The sequence below is a fragment of the Ictalurus furcatus genome, chromosome 10 (genome assembly GCF_023375685.1).
Source record: "Ictalurus furcatus strain D&B chromosome 10, Billie_1.0, whole genome shotgun sequence".
Classification (NCBI taxonomy): domain Eukaryota; kingdom Metazoa; phylum Chordata; class Actinopteri; order Siluriformes; family Ictaluridae; genus Ictalurus; species Ictalurus furcatus.
In genome coordinates this window covers 12,379,220-12,393,109 of record NC_071264.1, presented here as the reverse complement: position 1 = coordinate 12,393,109, position 13,890 = coordinate 12,379,220, and the positions used below count along the sequence as shown (strand labels likewise).

Genomic DNA, 13,890 nt, shown 5'->3' with positions numbered 1-13,890 from the left:
CACAGTACTGTATATATATCTCCTAAATTAATGTTTTGTATGCAAGTTGCTACATCCATTTTAAGTTCTAGTAGGAGGTAGGAAGGAGGAAGACCTCCTGTCATCACATTCACTGCTCCTGCAGTGTTTTTCAGGCATTCAAAAGCTTGAAAATTTACAAGACCTCCCAAGTCAGACGATCCATGACATCCCTCCCACTGGTTCTGGCAGCCTTTCTATAAGATTACCTCCTTCTGTCTTTACACACAATCCTCAGTGGGGTACCCAGAAGGACTTGCTGCACTTCACAATGAGAATCTTCATTGCCTTTGAGGAGTCTTGTGAGTTATTTGACATCGCTCCTGATGACACAGTGGCGGCTATAAAACAGATGGTCAAGGTCATTGTTATTATTGCGTATTAGTAATGTTAATGTTTGAATCATTTGTAGTGTGATTACTTTGTGAATAGTCTTTGTAGCACTTACTTCAACGCTTCATGTTTAGAATCATAGAAAAAATGGTTCCTCAGTGGTTGTACTAGGGTAAAATTCTATTGTAAGATTATACTTTGAGATTTTTTAAAAAAGTCCTCCATAGGGACAAACTGAAGATTCTGTAAAAGTGATATTTCCAGTACTCTTAGAAAACCGTTAGGTTCTTTCTACAACTATCTTGCACTTGTTTCTGGTCAGTTGACGGAAATGCTCTTGTATCACTGTCAGCTCTTTAACTTCCCTGTGCTTGGATTGGTTTACTTCTAAGCATCTGTTGAATGAAGTAACGAGCAAAACTGAATAACATTAAATAATAGCTTATTGTTAAAGCTAATTTTCTGTACTTGTGCATTCTTTGGAACAAGGGCAAGCACATGTGTTCCCTGCGATGATCAATGGTATTCTGGACTCCTGAAAATCCTTACTTGCCCACTGTGGCATCTGCTCAGGCATCCATGTATAGTAAAAGGATAATGACTGTAAAATGTTAAAGTTTTGCCCACCGTTAAATTATGCATAGCATCACAGGCATGTTTTTAAATTTATTTATTTATTTATTTATTATTTACCACAAACACCTATCGCATTTCCACAGGCGTGCTTCAGTGTGCAGCTGTATGATGATAAACAGGTAAAGCGGTTCCTGGAGCTGAAGTTCGCTGGTGCTGTCCTGCAGGATGACTGGTGTCTGACAGATGTGGGCATCTCCTCAGGTACAACCATCTGCTGCCAGCTGAAGGTACCATCCTACACCTAAAAACACCTTTTCCTATATGTGGCAGAGCATTTCTTGAAAATAGGTAATAGTAATTGTCTATATTTCACCATAAAATAGTTTTGGGGAAATATCATAAACCTGACTTTTATACAAACACCAAGGATAGTATCACAGTGCCTGATACTAAACAACACTGGCAAACATAAAACAAAAGCAATTGTTATTAATTACAATGTGTCTAAAACAAAGGCAAATTTGTACAATAAAAGTTTTGTGCATGTTGATTGTTGCTTACATGCTTACATGTGTTTGTTTAACAAAGATAATTTAATTTTACTTTTGTTTTGCTTGGCAAATGCTAAAATAGGATATTAATTTTAAAAAATGTTCATGAAATGGTAAAAAAAAAATCAAATATATAAATATATAAAAGTCCAAATATGGAAGAGAAAAAAAAAAAGTCAATTTCTGCACGAACAGAATTGACCTGGAGGCTATTCTACAAGCTATTCTCCGGTGAAGATATGTAATCTGAAACTTTGTTCCTTTTCAGAAAATGGGGTAAAAATGGGATCAATATATACAGAAATAAATTTTGAATAATCCAAATATTCTAAAATTGCTGTCCCTGGAAAATCCAGGTGTATTTTCAGCTGTCCTCATTTACCATCACCCTATTGCTGTTTTAAAAAAAGCACTCAGTAATCCGTATTATTAGTACATCAGGCACTAATGCCAATCTTTAATCTGCAATCTTTTTGCCACTAACTACACAGTAATTACTGATACAAGATCATTTTATCCACAAAATGAATAAAGGAGAAATATGAAAGTTTTTTGTGATATATAATATTTTAAAACTAAATACCTTGTTGAACCACTTATTTACATATAAATTGATTTCTGTTTGAAAAGAAAAACAAACAAATTCAACATGCATATGCTGTTTTACACATTTTAATAATCAAGTAAAAAAAAATTTTTTTTCAATAAAATTATTCCCACCGGGTTGTCCTAAAAGCCCATCAGTTTAGGTTAAGGTTGAAGTCTGGGTTTTAACCTAATTTCTGTTTTGAACACCAGCGTGCTATCAAGCTTGTTAGCATGCTATGGAATTTTGTTAAATAGCTACTTTACCACAGCCGCAAGTAGCGTGTATTATTTGTATGTACTTAAAAAAAGTATTGAAAAAAGTTTTAAAAAGTATCTACTGAAATAAGTATTGAAATTCTACATAGAAAGTCCATATAATTTGAAATGTGTGACATACTTGAGTGACCAACATATCACTCTTTCCATAAGCACAATTTTACTTTCATGCTTTCAGGATGTCGATGTAAAGCAATATTTTGATTTCACAAGGAAATAAACACAAAACCTACATGCTTTTTAGATTTAAAAGCATGTAAATCAATCAATCAATCATTAACTTTATATAACACTATTTGTTCAGACTGGATCTCAAAACATTTCAAACACCAACCCAAAAAGATGTGAAAGAAATCTGGCCACAAAATCAGTGCCTCTGATTCACCTAGTAGGAGAATTTACCACAGGGTGGGGTTGATTGATTGACTGATTGTCATATATTGGAGTTTTGTTTGCATTTCCTTGTGAACATCCAGGTGGAAAAGCTTTGTTTCCACCTCTTTTGGGGAGTAGTACATAAGCATAGAATATAAGTAGTTGAGCATCTTGGAAGTAGATCATTTGAATAGATTAAATTTGTACAAGTTGCTAAGTGTGGATGGATCAGTTAGGTAGACCACTGAGTAAAGATTTTTAATCATTTTAGTAGGAAAGAACAAAAGAATGAATAAAAGTGGAGAGAGAGAGAAAGCTGTTAGTACAACCCGAATTCCAAAAAAGTTGGGACACTGTGTAAAATGTAAATAAAAACAGAATGCAATGATTTGTAAATCTCAAAAACCCATATGTTAAACCCACAATAGAACATATAAAACATATCAAATGTTTAAACTGAGGAAATGTCCCATTTTAAGAAAAAAAATAAGGTAAGTTTTAATTTCTTGGCTGCAACACATCTCAAAAAAGTTGGGAGGTGGCCAACAAAAGGCTGGAAAAGGAAGTGTTTTGCAACTAATTAGGTTAATTGGCAACAGGTCGGTAGCATGATTGTTTTACTCTATAAAAAGAGTATCTTAGAGCAGCAGACTCTCTCAGAAGTAAATATGGGATGGAATCTGAATCTATGTTGTATTGTGAATAACATGGGTTTATGAGATTTGCAAATCATTGCATTCTGTTTTTATGTACATTTTACACAACATCTCAACTTTTTTGGAATTGGGGTTGTAAGAATTGACCTGAGGTTAGCAAAATTTTCAAGCTAGTGGTAGCTTAGCAGATTATGTGATTGTGCCAGTCAAACTTCTAATACTGTAGTTAACACCATCTTACTCAAAGACCAAGACCACAACAAACAAATCCAAAACAGGATCAAGACTTTTAATGTTCAACACCAAGGCAAGATTAAGAACACTACTGAGACCACTCACAGTTTACAACTGTTTTGGTACAGTGTAGCTTTACTATGTTAAGCTTTACTATGTTAAGCTAGCAATGTTACCTAGTTATCTACATGTTAACATGTTTTTAAAAAAATTAAGTTGGCATTCTAGAAGCCCTGAAACAAATATTATATGCCAGTTAGATTGCCTAGAAGTTAAATTTCAGTATGTTGATTGTGGATTTGATAATAATATAATTTTAAAATTACTGTAAGTATTATGGTCAAGACCAATAAATGATCGAGACAGAGAGGAGACAAAGTTCAAGTCTCGAGACATGTTTCGAGACCAAGACTGGTCATGAGAATTCTAACCCTACAAAATTCCAGATCCATAATAATGCCAATATTTCTCATGTCTACCCTACAAGATTGTTAATTATGAACAAAACCAGGTGCACTGATGTACTGTATGCTATGTTATTTTCTAAAAACCTTTGTTGTTGTTGTTCCTAGCTACTGCCACAAGGTGGCAAGATGTCCTTGAATGAAAGTATTTCAATGAAAGTACTTAACCAGTGCCGCATCTGGTCCCATATTATGTATCAGATGTCTCAGAAAAAAGAGTGCTAATCCAAGCTCCTCTCCATATCATCTTATCCATTAAGATGTGGAAGGCAAAAAGTGATCCTTGCTCATTTAAGCTTGAGCACTTCTCTATTTCTCAGAAACAGAAGTTGAGAAGTTTGATACAAAGTATCATGCATTGCAGGAGGTCAGAAAGGCTGTGCTCCATGTGTTCAGTGCGGTGACGAAGCAGACCCTGCCTATCATGGGGACAGAATGTCTGCTGGCTTCCTCCGTCTCCAAACTTAGATCCTTGGTGTCCTTGCTACTTGGGCTGCCAATCAGTGCTTTCACATTGTCGACCCAGAGTGGGGTTGAGCTTTATGACTGTAATCTGCTTTCACACTATGCTGTTGAAGCTGGTAAGGAATGTAATACACATTTAGCTATTTGGTTTGTTATGTTTTAATGAGGGTTTTTTTTTTTTAACACTCGTGATCTTTCAAGGAGATACCCTTTGTCTCGACACTTGGGATGGCTGGACGGAGCTCTTGAAAGACTCTTTGGAAGGACACGAGAACAAAGTCCAATGTCATTTCTCTGAGGATGAACCAATTCTAAGGTCTGAGTAAGATATGAATCCAATCCAGTTACTAAGTTCTTAATGAGTTGGTGTTTTTCATCAATCATTTATTATTTAGAAGGAAAAATCAGCTTACATCACTCTCTGTGTAACAGGTTTCAGAAACGTTTGGCTCTTTATGTTGCTGCTGCTCATGGACACCTTGAAATGGCCACTTGGCTACTAGATAATGGCGTGCAAGCTCATGAGCCTGTGGGTGTTCACCCTTCCCGTGTGTGGTGCTATGAAACAGACCACCCTGAATCCTTAAAATGCCCTGTACATGCTGCTGTAGAGGCTGGCCAACTTCTCATTCTGAAGATGTTCCTCTGCAGGAACATATTAAATCTAGCCTGTCGAGATACCAGTAACCGAAACCTGCTTCAGATTGCTATAGAACATCAACACAAAAAATGTGTATCTCATCTTGTGTCCAAACTCTACACTATGGTCACATTTCGTGGTTTCGCTCTGTCAACATGGATTTATGTTCAGATCAAGATATGGGTCATCAAGGCTAAAAGAGGACTTCTTAAGACATCTGTCACAGCAAATAGTGGTCCGTTCAGAAGCAGAGTGGAAGACACTTTACTAATTGATGGCTTTTCCTTGTCCAGGATGTCCTCAGTGCTCAGGGGTTCTGTGTTCAAAGGATGCACGAGGGTCAACAAGTCATCCTGTGGGTTTCAGGCTCTGACATCACAGCTCACAGGCTTATCCTGTCCATGTCATCACCCTGCTGTCCTATCATCCCAGAATGCATCAGAGCGACTACCGCAGCTGCTTCCTCTTGCCCCAAACAAAAGGAGAGGGAAAAAGACTAAGGGGAATAAGGGATGTGGCAGGAAAAAGCCAAAGGAAATCCTGGTGGCTGAAAATACCGATCACAAACTAGATGAATGGAGCAGCAAAGTTCCCCTGCCCCACACAGTTCGAGATACTGGTCCCAGACCTCTCTTTATTCATAGTAATCCTAAATCAGAAAAAATACTCTGCTCCTCATTAGAGTCCTTCACACGCCTTTGTGGACGCACTCCAAGACAGAATGCAATATACTGCTTGGCTACTGCCAGGTCAGTAATACAACTTCTGATGCCACGTATCACCAAATTAACACGTACCAATATGACACAAATCAGTTTCATTGAATGGATTAGTGTAATTATTAAAAAAATTCTAAATCCTTCAAGATCATGTGTTAACTTTGTTTTCATGTCTATCAGTGCCTTTGTCGAGAAGCCCTGGCTACAGCAGTTAGCTGTTGCGCAAACCCTGGCCCGAAGAAGCATCCAAAAATTCTGCAAAGTTAACTAAGAATGCACATTTATCTGGGAAACAACAGGAAGACACACTGAAGGCAGTGATGGATGTTTGAATGTGACTTAGGAATTGAGCTACTTTTAGAACCTGAAAATACAAATGTATTTTTAGATTGTAGCTACTGTACATTGTCCTGTATCAGTGTACTACAACCAACAATCTCAGAATATACTGAGGCAACTTTTTAAACATTAAAATGAAATTAGTGATTTACTATAGGGTTTTATGGGTGTATACAAAATACATTGAACTAAACATTAGGACAATATGTTGCTGACAGAATTTTGGATATAATAACAGACAAATAATAAGTAATATGGTAGTGCTGTAAGTGAGCCCTGCTGAAAAAACAAACAAACAAAAAGACAACAGAAACTCTCATAGAATTTGTAATGGTTTTATTGGTTATAATGGGACTTGCATCGATTTTATTGGAAAGTGTAATGGTCCCTGTGGGTCTCTACTGGTAATTTGTTGCCTTCTATTGGTGGCATGTTATGTCTAGTGGATTCCATTAAGGACCAGTAATGGTAATGTTTTTAATGGTTAGCTGATGGTTTGTAATGGTATTTGTAGTGGAAACTGTTAGAATTTCTGGGGGGGTTCAGCAGGGAGGATAACGCAATTTGTTAATATATTACAAGGATTCCATCACTGCACATTTTCACATTAATCCTGATTCTACTAATTGAACCAGGTTACCTTGCAGCTTGGTAGTTTCTGGTAGCATTGGACTAACTGGTCAAGCTGGTAGACAATTGTATTTTCAGCATTATTTTTAAGCTTCCATAATACTGACTCTTTCAGCTACCTTATTACTCAATAAATGTTAGAGATTTTCTGCTTTACTGTCACATTATTTTCTTAAAATTACTTGTCTGTGATGTACCATTAGTATTAGTAATTCTGAAACTATTTTCTTACTAGCATTTACCAGCTGGCAAAGAGGGCCTACCACATTGACTTGCTTAGCCTGTGTTTTGAGAGCTAGTAGCTGCACACTAAACTGTGCAGTGTTTTTTTTATTTTTTATCCCCCCCCTTCCCCCCTCAATAGTATTGTCAACTATCTTTTGAGAAATAAGTGACATTGGAACAGTGAATTGGAGTTCCATGACATAAACATAGATAGACAAGGAATGCTTTATTGTATGTTATTAGGTAAACTGACTTTCTCATCCAAGCGTGCTTGCAATACATATTCTTTAAAATTGTTATTTGTATTATGTTCCCAGTAAAATCCTGAATATCCTGTGTAGAAGCCTACAACAGGGGGTGGATTTCTTTTCACAAAATACGTTCAAGTGGAACCCCTTAGTAAGGTAGAAGCATGAAACACCCAAAGAACATTTATTTATTTATTTATTTATTTATTTATTCATTCATTAATTCATTCATCATTAAAACTACTCTGTATGATGTTGTCGACTCGATAACGGAACCATTATTATCGCTATTTGTTTGTAGTGGGATTCTGTTGCGGCGCACAGGCACCAGATCATGTGATTTGCTAATAGCAAACAGTGGCAGGCAAGATTATCTGTTTGCGTTTATTAGAAAGAATTGTATGTTATGTTTTAGGTATCGTACAGACAGTCATTATGTTGTTAGTGTTATCTGAAGAGCAAAAGGAGCACCTTGGGTTTTTATCTGATGTGGACCCAGCAGGTAAGTAACGTTAGCTTTTAGCTCTTTTGCTACCTATCAAGTGTTGCTGTAGTTACACCTGGGCGTTTGCAGAACAGATTTATGTAATAAACATGAACAAAGGATTCAGATTAAGCACATTACACAACTAATATAGCTAGGGTTACATCCTATTTTAGTGGGGCTTTTTTAAGGTGTTCAAATATTAAAATGACTTTTCCTAGTTTTATTCAACTGCTCTCAGATTCAATGTGGCATTCATTTAATCTTGTTTTTAATATGAGGTTTGAAATAAACTCACTCAATTCTAGTGACCAGTCAGGTAGGTTTAAAGTACTCTTAAATAATTATATGTTTGATAATAAGTGATAATGATCACGATTGTAACACCAACATAATAATAACAATAACGTGTACCCTCTGAGTTTATTTCACAGACCCTTCATTTCATGAACCATATACTGCAATTTGAAAATTAGAGAGCTATTTAGTATATTAAATGACTTTAATTCCACTAATATAAAGTACTTAGCAACTAAAGGAACTTAGTCACTACATGGCCCTTGACTTAAGGTGTACTATATAGGAAATGAAATAATCTCTGCTTCATGTTATGGAATGGGATATATGTCTATTGTTTTCTTTTTAATCTGAAAATCTGTTAGCTTGCTATGCAATGAACTTGATCTCCAAGCAGAATGTAAAATTGCTTTTCCAGTTGTTGGTGAGTTTGGCAGAATTGCTGTGGAGTTCCTAAAGAAAGGCTCAAACCCTAAAATCTATGAGGGGGCAGCGAGTAAGTCATATTATTTTGAGTGCAGAGTAACATTTAATGATGTATATTTTGCTTGACAGGATTGTTTCTAACTCTTTTTCATGTGGCCTGAATTGTCTTCTAGGAAAGCTGAGTGTTCCAGCAGAGACTGTACAGCATGGTGTTGAGGGACTGATGTTTATTCTTACTGAAAGTTCAAAGCTTATGGTGAGGGCTTTGATAAACTTGTAATCTCCTGGTACAGAAATCTGTACAGTATGTGAAGAGCCGCTGTTGTTTTATCTTCCTGCAGATCTCTGAAGTGGACTTTCAGGACTCGGTGTTGGTGCTGGGTTTTTCAGAGGAGCTCAATAAACTGCTGCTGCAGCTGTATTTGGAAAACAGGAAGGAGATCCGTCAGATTCTGAGTGAACTTGCCCCGTCTCTGTCCCGCTATCAGAACCTCGAGTGGAGGCTTGATGTACAGGTTCGGTTTTGGTTGTCTCTATGGTATCTAATGACACAAACTTGATTAAAGTATTAATAATGCCATGATTTTAAATGTAATGTTTCTTGTTAATGGTGTTTTAGACAGGAATGATACAAAGCACGACACATCAATGTGTAGAACTTGTTTTCCAGTGAATAGAAGGGGGTTGGGGGTTGTAGACTTTTGCACCTAGTTGTACCAAACCAACTTTTTCTGTTCTTTTGGATGTTCAATGGGGGGCACTGAGGCCTCTGATGTTGGAGGTTCAATTCCTGCCTCTGCCCTGTATGCGTGGAGTTTGCATGTTCTCCCCGTGGTTTGGGGGTTTCCTCCGGGTACTCCAATTTCCTCCCCCAGTCCTGTTGTAAGCTGATTGGCATTTCCAAATTGTCCTTTGTGTGTGAATGGGTGTGATTGTGCTCTGGGTGTCCACTACCTTGTGCCCTGAGTCCCCTGAGATAGGCTCCAGGCTTCCTGCGACCCTATGTAGGATAAGTGGTACATAAAATGGATGGATGTTGCATTGGATTTTTATATGTTGCAATTCAATAAAAACATTTTTTAAAAATAAATAAACGATCAAATAGAAGTGCACGCTCCATTTTCTCTATCCAAAATCCATGGGAGGCACAAACTTTTGCACTTGAAGCACATTTGTGCTTCCCAAAACAATTATTTCTTTTTTGAGGTTCTCACATCCATCAGGCGTATAACACTTAATATTTAGGCACACAGTCTATTTCTTTGTCAGACTAAAACCTTTATTCGTGTCAGACACACGTAGTGACGTTTCAACAAATGAAAACGAATAGACATTTTGGTGTTTCCTGTCTTCGTAGCTGGCCAGCAGGGCTCTGAGACAGCAGGTGAAACCTACAGTCACCCTGAAGATCCATCTGGAGAGTGGAGACACGCAGAGCGCCCGTGTTCTACAGACAGACCCTGCCACATTGCTGCATCTCATCCAGGAGCTGGAGCGAGCGCTTGCTGAGGTCAAGAGCAACCACTGCCGCCGAATCCTACGCAACATCAAATAGGAGTGTGCATAAAGTGGACACTAGATGGTGTGAGAGGTCACCTAAAGCAGTGTTTGGGAGCCCTTCTATTCAGCACATTTTAAAGCAGTTCCAGCTCTTGGTTAATGAACTGGTGAGTCAGGTGTGTTGTAACAGGAAAATGTGCAGTTTAGGACCAGGAACATGAACTCTATTTGAAGTGTTAGATACAGTTAAGGCATAAATGAAGACACTTGAAGTTCTTCAGTGTCATCACCTGAATAGAAACCACTCACTTAAGAAATGTATGAATAATGTTAGAGCTGGAGCATTTATGCATCATTTTAATTTTTGGCTTGTTTGATAATTGATTTGTTCTATGCTTAATACCTTTTGTCAGTGTTTATCTTTAATATTTGGAAAAATACATATTTTGGGACCATTTCATAACTTAGTGAGGCTGAAGAGTAAAATGAATTTATTTTCACTTTTAATAATGTTAAAAGCCAATGACCGAGAACAACTTGCTGTATTCTCATTGACTGTTTTGTAAATATGTTAATAAATCTTTGTAGAATCTGTACTTTTTGTGCCTGTGTTAAATCCTGTGTATCTGGAGAAAGCTCAAGTATCATCCATTTAAAAAAAAAAAAAAGTCACGTATTATCTCGTGGTTAACATTAGAAAAAGTTCCCCAGGATTGGGATAATGATTACTAATCATTCACTAATCTTACATAGGGTAGAACAGTGGTAGAAAGGTTATCAACCTGAACGTGCCCATTTCTCAGCAGTTTTGCACCTATCACTTCCACTGCAACAAAAGAACAAAAGGCAAAGGTATGTAAAAGGACACAAAACTGTTCCCTGTGCCAAATTCTCAGTAAGGTTCATTGCCTTATATACACCTGCAACGGCCTTTAGACAATTGCACTCGAGTTGGTTAGTATGCGGGATTAAGTGGTGTGTAAAAAGGATTAAAACCACTCGGTGTTAATTCCACAGTCAGTTAGTGAGAAATGGTTATATAAGAGACATTTGCCACATATTTGTGTTTTATGATGCTTGTTTAATTTTTGGGGGGGGGGCTTTTTACTTCGTTTGCCCATATTCTGTGGGATAATTTGAACGCTTAATTGATACTTCCACAAACAGATGGGGGGCGGGGCGCATGGCGTTCTTTCATGCCTCTGACCAAAAATACACTATGGTAAAAAGTATGTGGACACCTAACCGTGGCCCCAAAACTGTTGCCACAATTGTCTAGAATGCCTTTATATGATGTAGCATTACAATTTCCCTGAGGGGGAAGGACACGGTGGCTTAGTGGTTAGCACGTTTGCCTCACACCTCCAGGGTTGGGGGTGCAATTTTCACCACTGCCCTATGTGCATGGAGTTTGCATGGTCTCCCTGTGCTTTGGGGGGGGGTTTCTCCCCCAGTCCAAAGACATGTTGTAAGCTGATTGGCATTTCCAAATTGTCTGTAATGTGAGTTCCCTGGGATAGGCTCCAGGCTCCATGCGACCCTCTGTAGGATAAGCGGTACAGAAAATAGCTGGATGAACAGATGACACTGGGTTTTAGGGTATCTCTCAATTTTTATTTCAGCCTAATAAATTCAGAAAAAAGATCTGATCAAAAAGATCATTTACTTGAATGCAGCTTTGTTTATTTAGATTCCATATTATCCTAATACTGGGTGACATAGTGGTGCAGCAGGTAGTGTTGCTGCCTCAAAGCTGGAGCTCAGTTTACTGTGGAGTATCTGTACTGTTCTCCCTGTGTCTCTATGGTTTTCTCTGTGAACTCCACAGAGAAAAGTCTCTATTATTCCACTAGGGAGCAAAGGCACTGTATTTGCGCATGGCACTGTATGGTAAAAACATCATTTGAAAAATATTTTTTCTTGGTAATGAATTGCAGTGTGTTTTCTTTTTGTAGGTGATGCATGTTTAATCTGTTCATGTATTCAGAATGTACCATTCAGATAAATGCCAATAAATGAACACATTTAAGAGGCGTTGTTGACATGTTATTGGCCACTAAACAGTTTTTTGGTCTGGCCTACCTGACACTGATTGGACTATGTGTAATGTGGCCCATTAGCTAAAATGAGTTTGACACTAGATACACACTTATAATACAGGCTTTTTGGAGTGCTGTACTAAGCACTGAATGCAGCACTTATGCAGGCTGAATGTGTGCATGTTTTTGCAGAGTAGGTCTGGTAATTCTTGGACTGCAGCAAGACCTTGATTGTAGCAAGACACTTCTGCTGCAGTGCATTTCATTATGGCTTACAAACACGGAACAGAATGTATTGTCTTATGCATCATGTATCATTCATTTGGATTTGTGCCAATAGAGGAAGTTAAATTATGAAAATTATGTGCTTTGAGGAAAAAAAAAGAAGCTTTTCTTCCAACTAGAAAAGGAACACTTTCAGATGCAATGATTCAGTTCTCAGTCATGTCAATCATAATCAGTTATAAAAAAAATAATAAACTAGTTCCCTATGTCTATTTACATAGTATAATTAAGTTAGTTAAGAAAAATGGTACATTTTTTGCATTCATGTTTTGTGTACAGGGACCATTTCCACAGGGATAGATTTTTTAAGAACCCCCTTATGACCAGACCACAGATTTTATTGTAAGAACTATAGGGCAAATATACGGTATGGCCAAAAGTATGTGGACACTCCTCCTAATTATTGAGTTCAGATGTATCAGCCACACCCATTGCTAACAGGCCTGCAGTCTCCATTGAGAAACATTGGCAGTAGAATGGGTAATACAGAAGACTAAAGTGACATTTTGTGGCACAGTTATAGCTGCCACCTTTGCCACAAGTCACAAGTCAATTTCTCCCTGGCAAGATCTTCTCTGGTGAACTATAAGTGTTATTATTGTGAAATGAAAGGATGAAAGACAGTTTAGCCATGAAGCATTAGACCCCTCAAACTCACAGAGCAGGGCCTCTGAGTGGTGAAGCTTGTAGTGTATAAAAATTGTTGCTCTGTTGCATCACTCAATACAGAGTTCCAAAGTGCTTCTGAAAGCAACATCAGCACAAGTACTGTGTGTCAGGAGCTTCACGAAATGGGTTTCCATTGCAGAGCAGCTTCAGACAAGCCTAAGATCACTATGTGCAATGCCAAGCTTCAGCTGGAATGGAAACAATTGAAACGTATTCTCTGGTGTGATGAATCACTGAATTCCCTATCTGGAAGTCTGATGGTGAATCTGGGTTTGATGGATGCCAGGGGAACACTACCTTCCAGAATGCATAGTATCGGTAATAAAGTCTGGTGAAGGTTGGTCTGGAGTTTTTCAGGGTTTGGTCCGCTTAGATCCACTGAAGGTTAATGCTACAGCATATGACGACATTTCAGACAATTGTGTGCTTTCCACTTTGTGGCAACAGTTTGGGAAAAGGTCCTTTCCTGTTCCTGCTTGATTGTGTCCCTGTGCACAAAGCGAGATCCATAAAAACATGGTTTGACGAGTTTGGTGTAGAGGAACTCCAGTGGCCTGAACAGAGCCTTGACTTCAACCCCATTTAACACCTTTAGAATGAATTGGAATGTTGACTGTGAGCCAGGCATCAGTGCCTGAATGTCTCACAAATGATCTTTTGGCACAAATTCTCACAGATACTATTGAAAATCTTATAGAAAGCCTTTCCAAAAGACTGGAGGTTGTTATAGCCACAAGGAGAGGGAGAAAACCGTGGTGTTAAATTATAACCAAGTGACTGCAATATGGCACGTTGTGTTTATTTTACACACTGGTATGAAATTAGTGTTTTTTTGTTATGTAATTTGTGACCC

At 37.9% G+C, this 13,890-nt stretch overlaps 2 protein-coding genes across 2 annotated transcripts; both read left to right on the top strand.

The window, feature by feature from the left end:
- The first annotated feature begins 289 nt into the window (after positions 1 to 289).
- Positions 290 to 6,166, top strand: LOC128613924 (protein ANKUB1-like). Its single transcript, XM_053635112.1, has 6 exons — positions 290 to 379; positions 996 to 1,214; positions 4,436 to 4,652; positions 4,738 to 4,852; positions 4,969 to 5,925; positions 6,076 to 6,166. The coding sequence occupies exons 1-6, from the start codon at positions 290 to 292 to the stop codon at positions 6,164 to 6,166; spliced, it is 1,689 nt and encodes a 562-aa protein (XP_053491087.1).
- A 1,472-nt stretch (positions 6,167 to 7,638) lies between these two features.
- Positions 7,639 to 10,640, top strand: commd2 (COMM domain containing 2). The gene is made up of 5 exons (XM_053635576.1): positions 7,639 to 7,839; positions 8,537 to 8,614; positions 8,718 to 8,800; positions 8,886 to 9,059; positions 9,902 to 10,640. The coding sequence occupies exons 1-5, from the start codon at positions 7,773 to 7,775 to the stop codon at positions 10,097 to 10,099; spliced, it is 600 nt and encodes a 199-aa protein (XP_053491551.1). The 5' UTR covers positions 7,639 to 7,772; the 3' UTR covers positions 10,100 to 10,640.
- The last annotated feature ends 3,250 nt before the right edge of the window (positions 10,641 to 13,890 follow it).

Coding starts and splice junctions, on each gene's coding strand:
- LOC128613924 (XM_053635112.1), top strand. CDS start 290: ATGAGAATCTTCATTGCCTTTGAGGAGTCTTGTGAGTTATTTGACATC. Junction 380..995: donor CTATAAAACAGATGGTCAAG/GTCATTGTTATT, acceptor AATTATGCATAG/CATCACAGGCATGTTTTTAA. Junction 4,653..4,737: donor ACACTATGCTGTTGAAGCTG/GTAAGGAATGTA, acceptor TGATCTTTCAAG/GAGATACCCTTTGTCTCGAC.
- commd2 (XM_053635576.1), top strand. CDS start 7,773: ATGTTGTTAGTGTTATCTGAAGAGCAAAAGGAGCACCTTGGGTTTTTA. Junction 7,840..8,536: donor ATCTGATGTGGACCCAGCAG/GTAAGTAACGTT, acceptor TTGCTTTTCCAG/TTGTTGGTGAGTTTGGCAGA. Junction 9,060..9,901: donor AGTGGAGGCTTGATGTACAG/GTTCGGTTTTGG, acceptor CTGTCTTCGTAG/CTGGCCAGCAGGGCTCTGAG.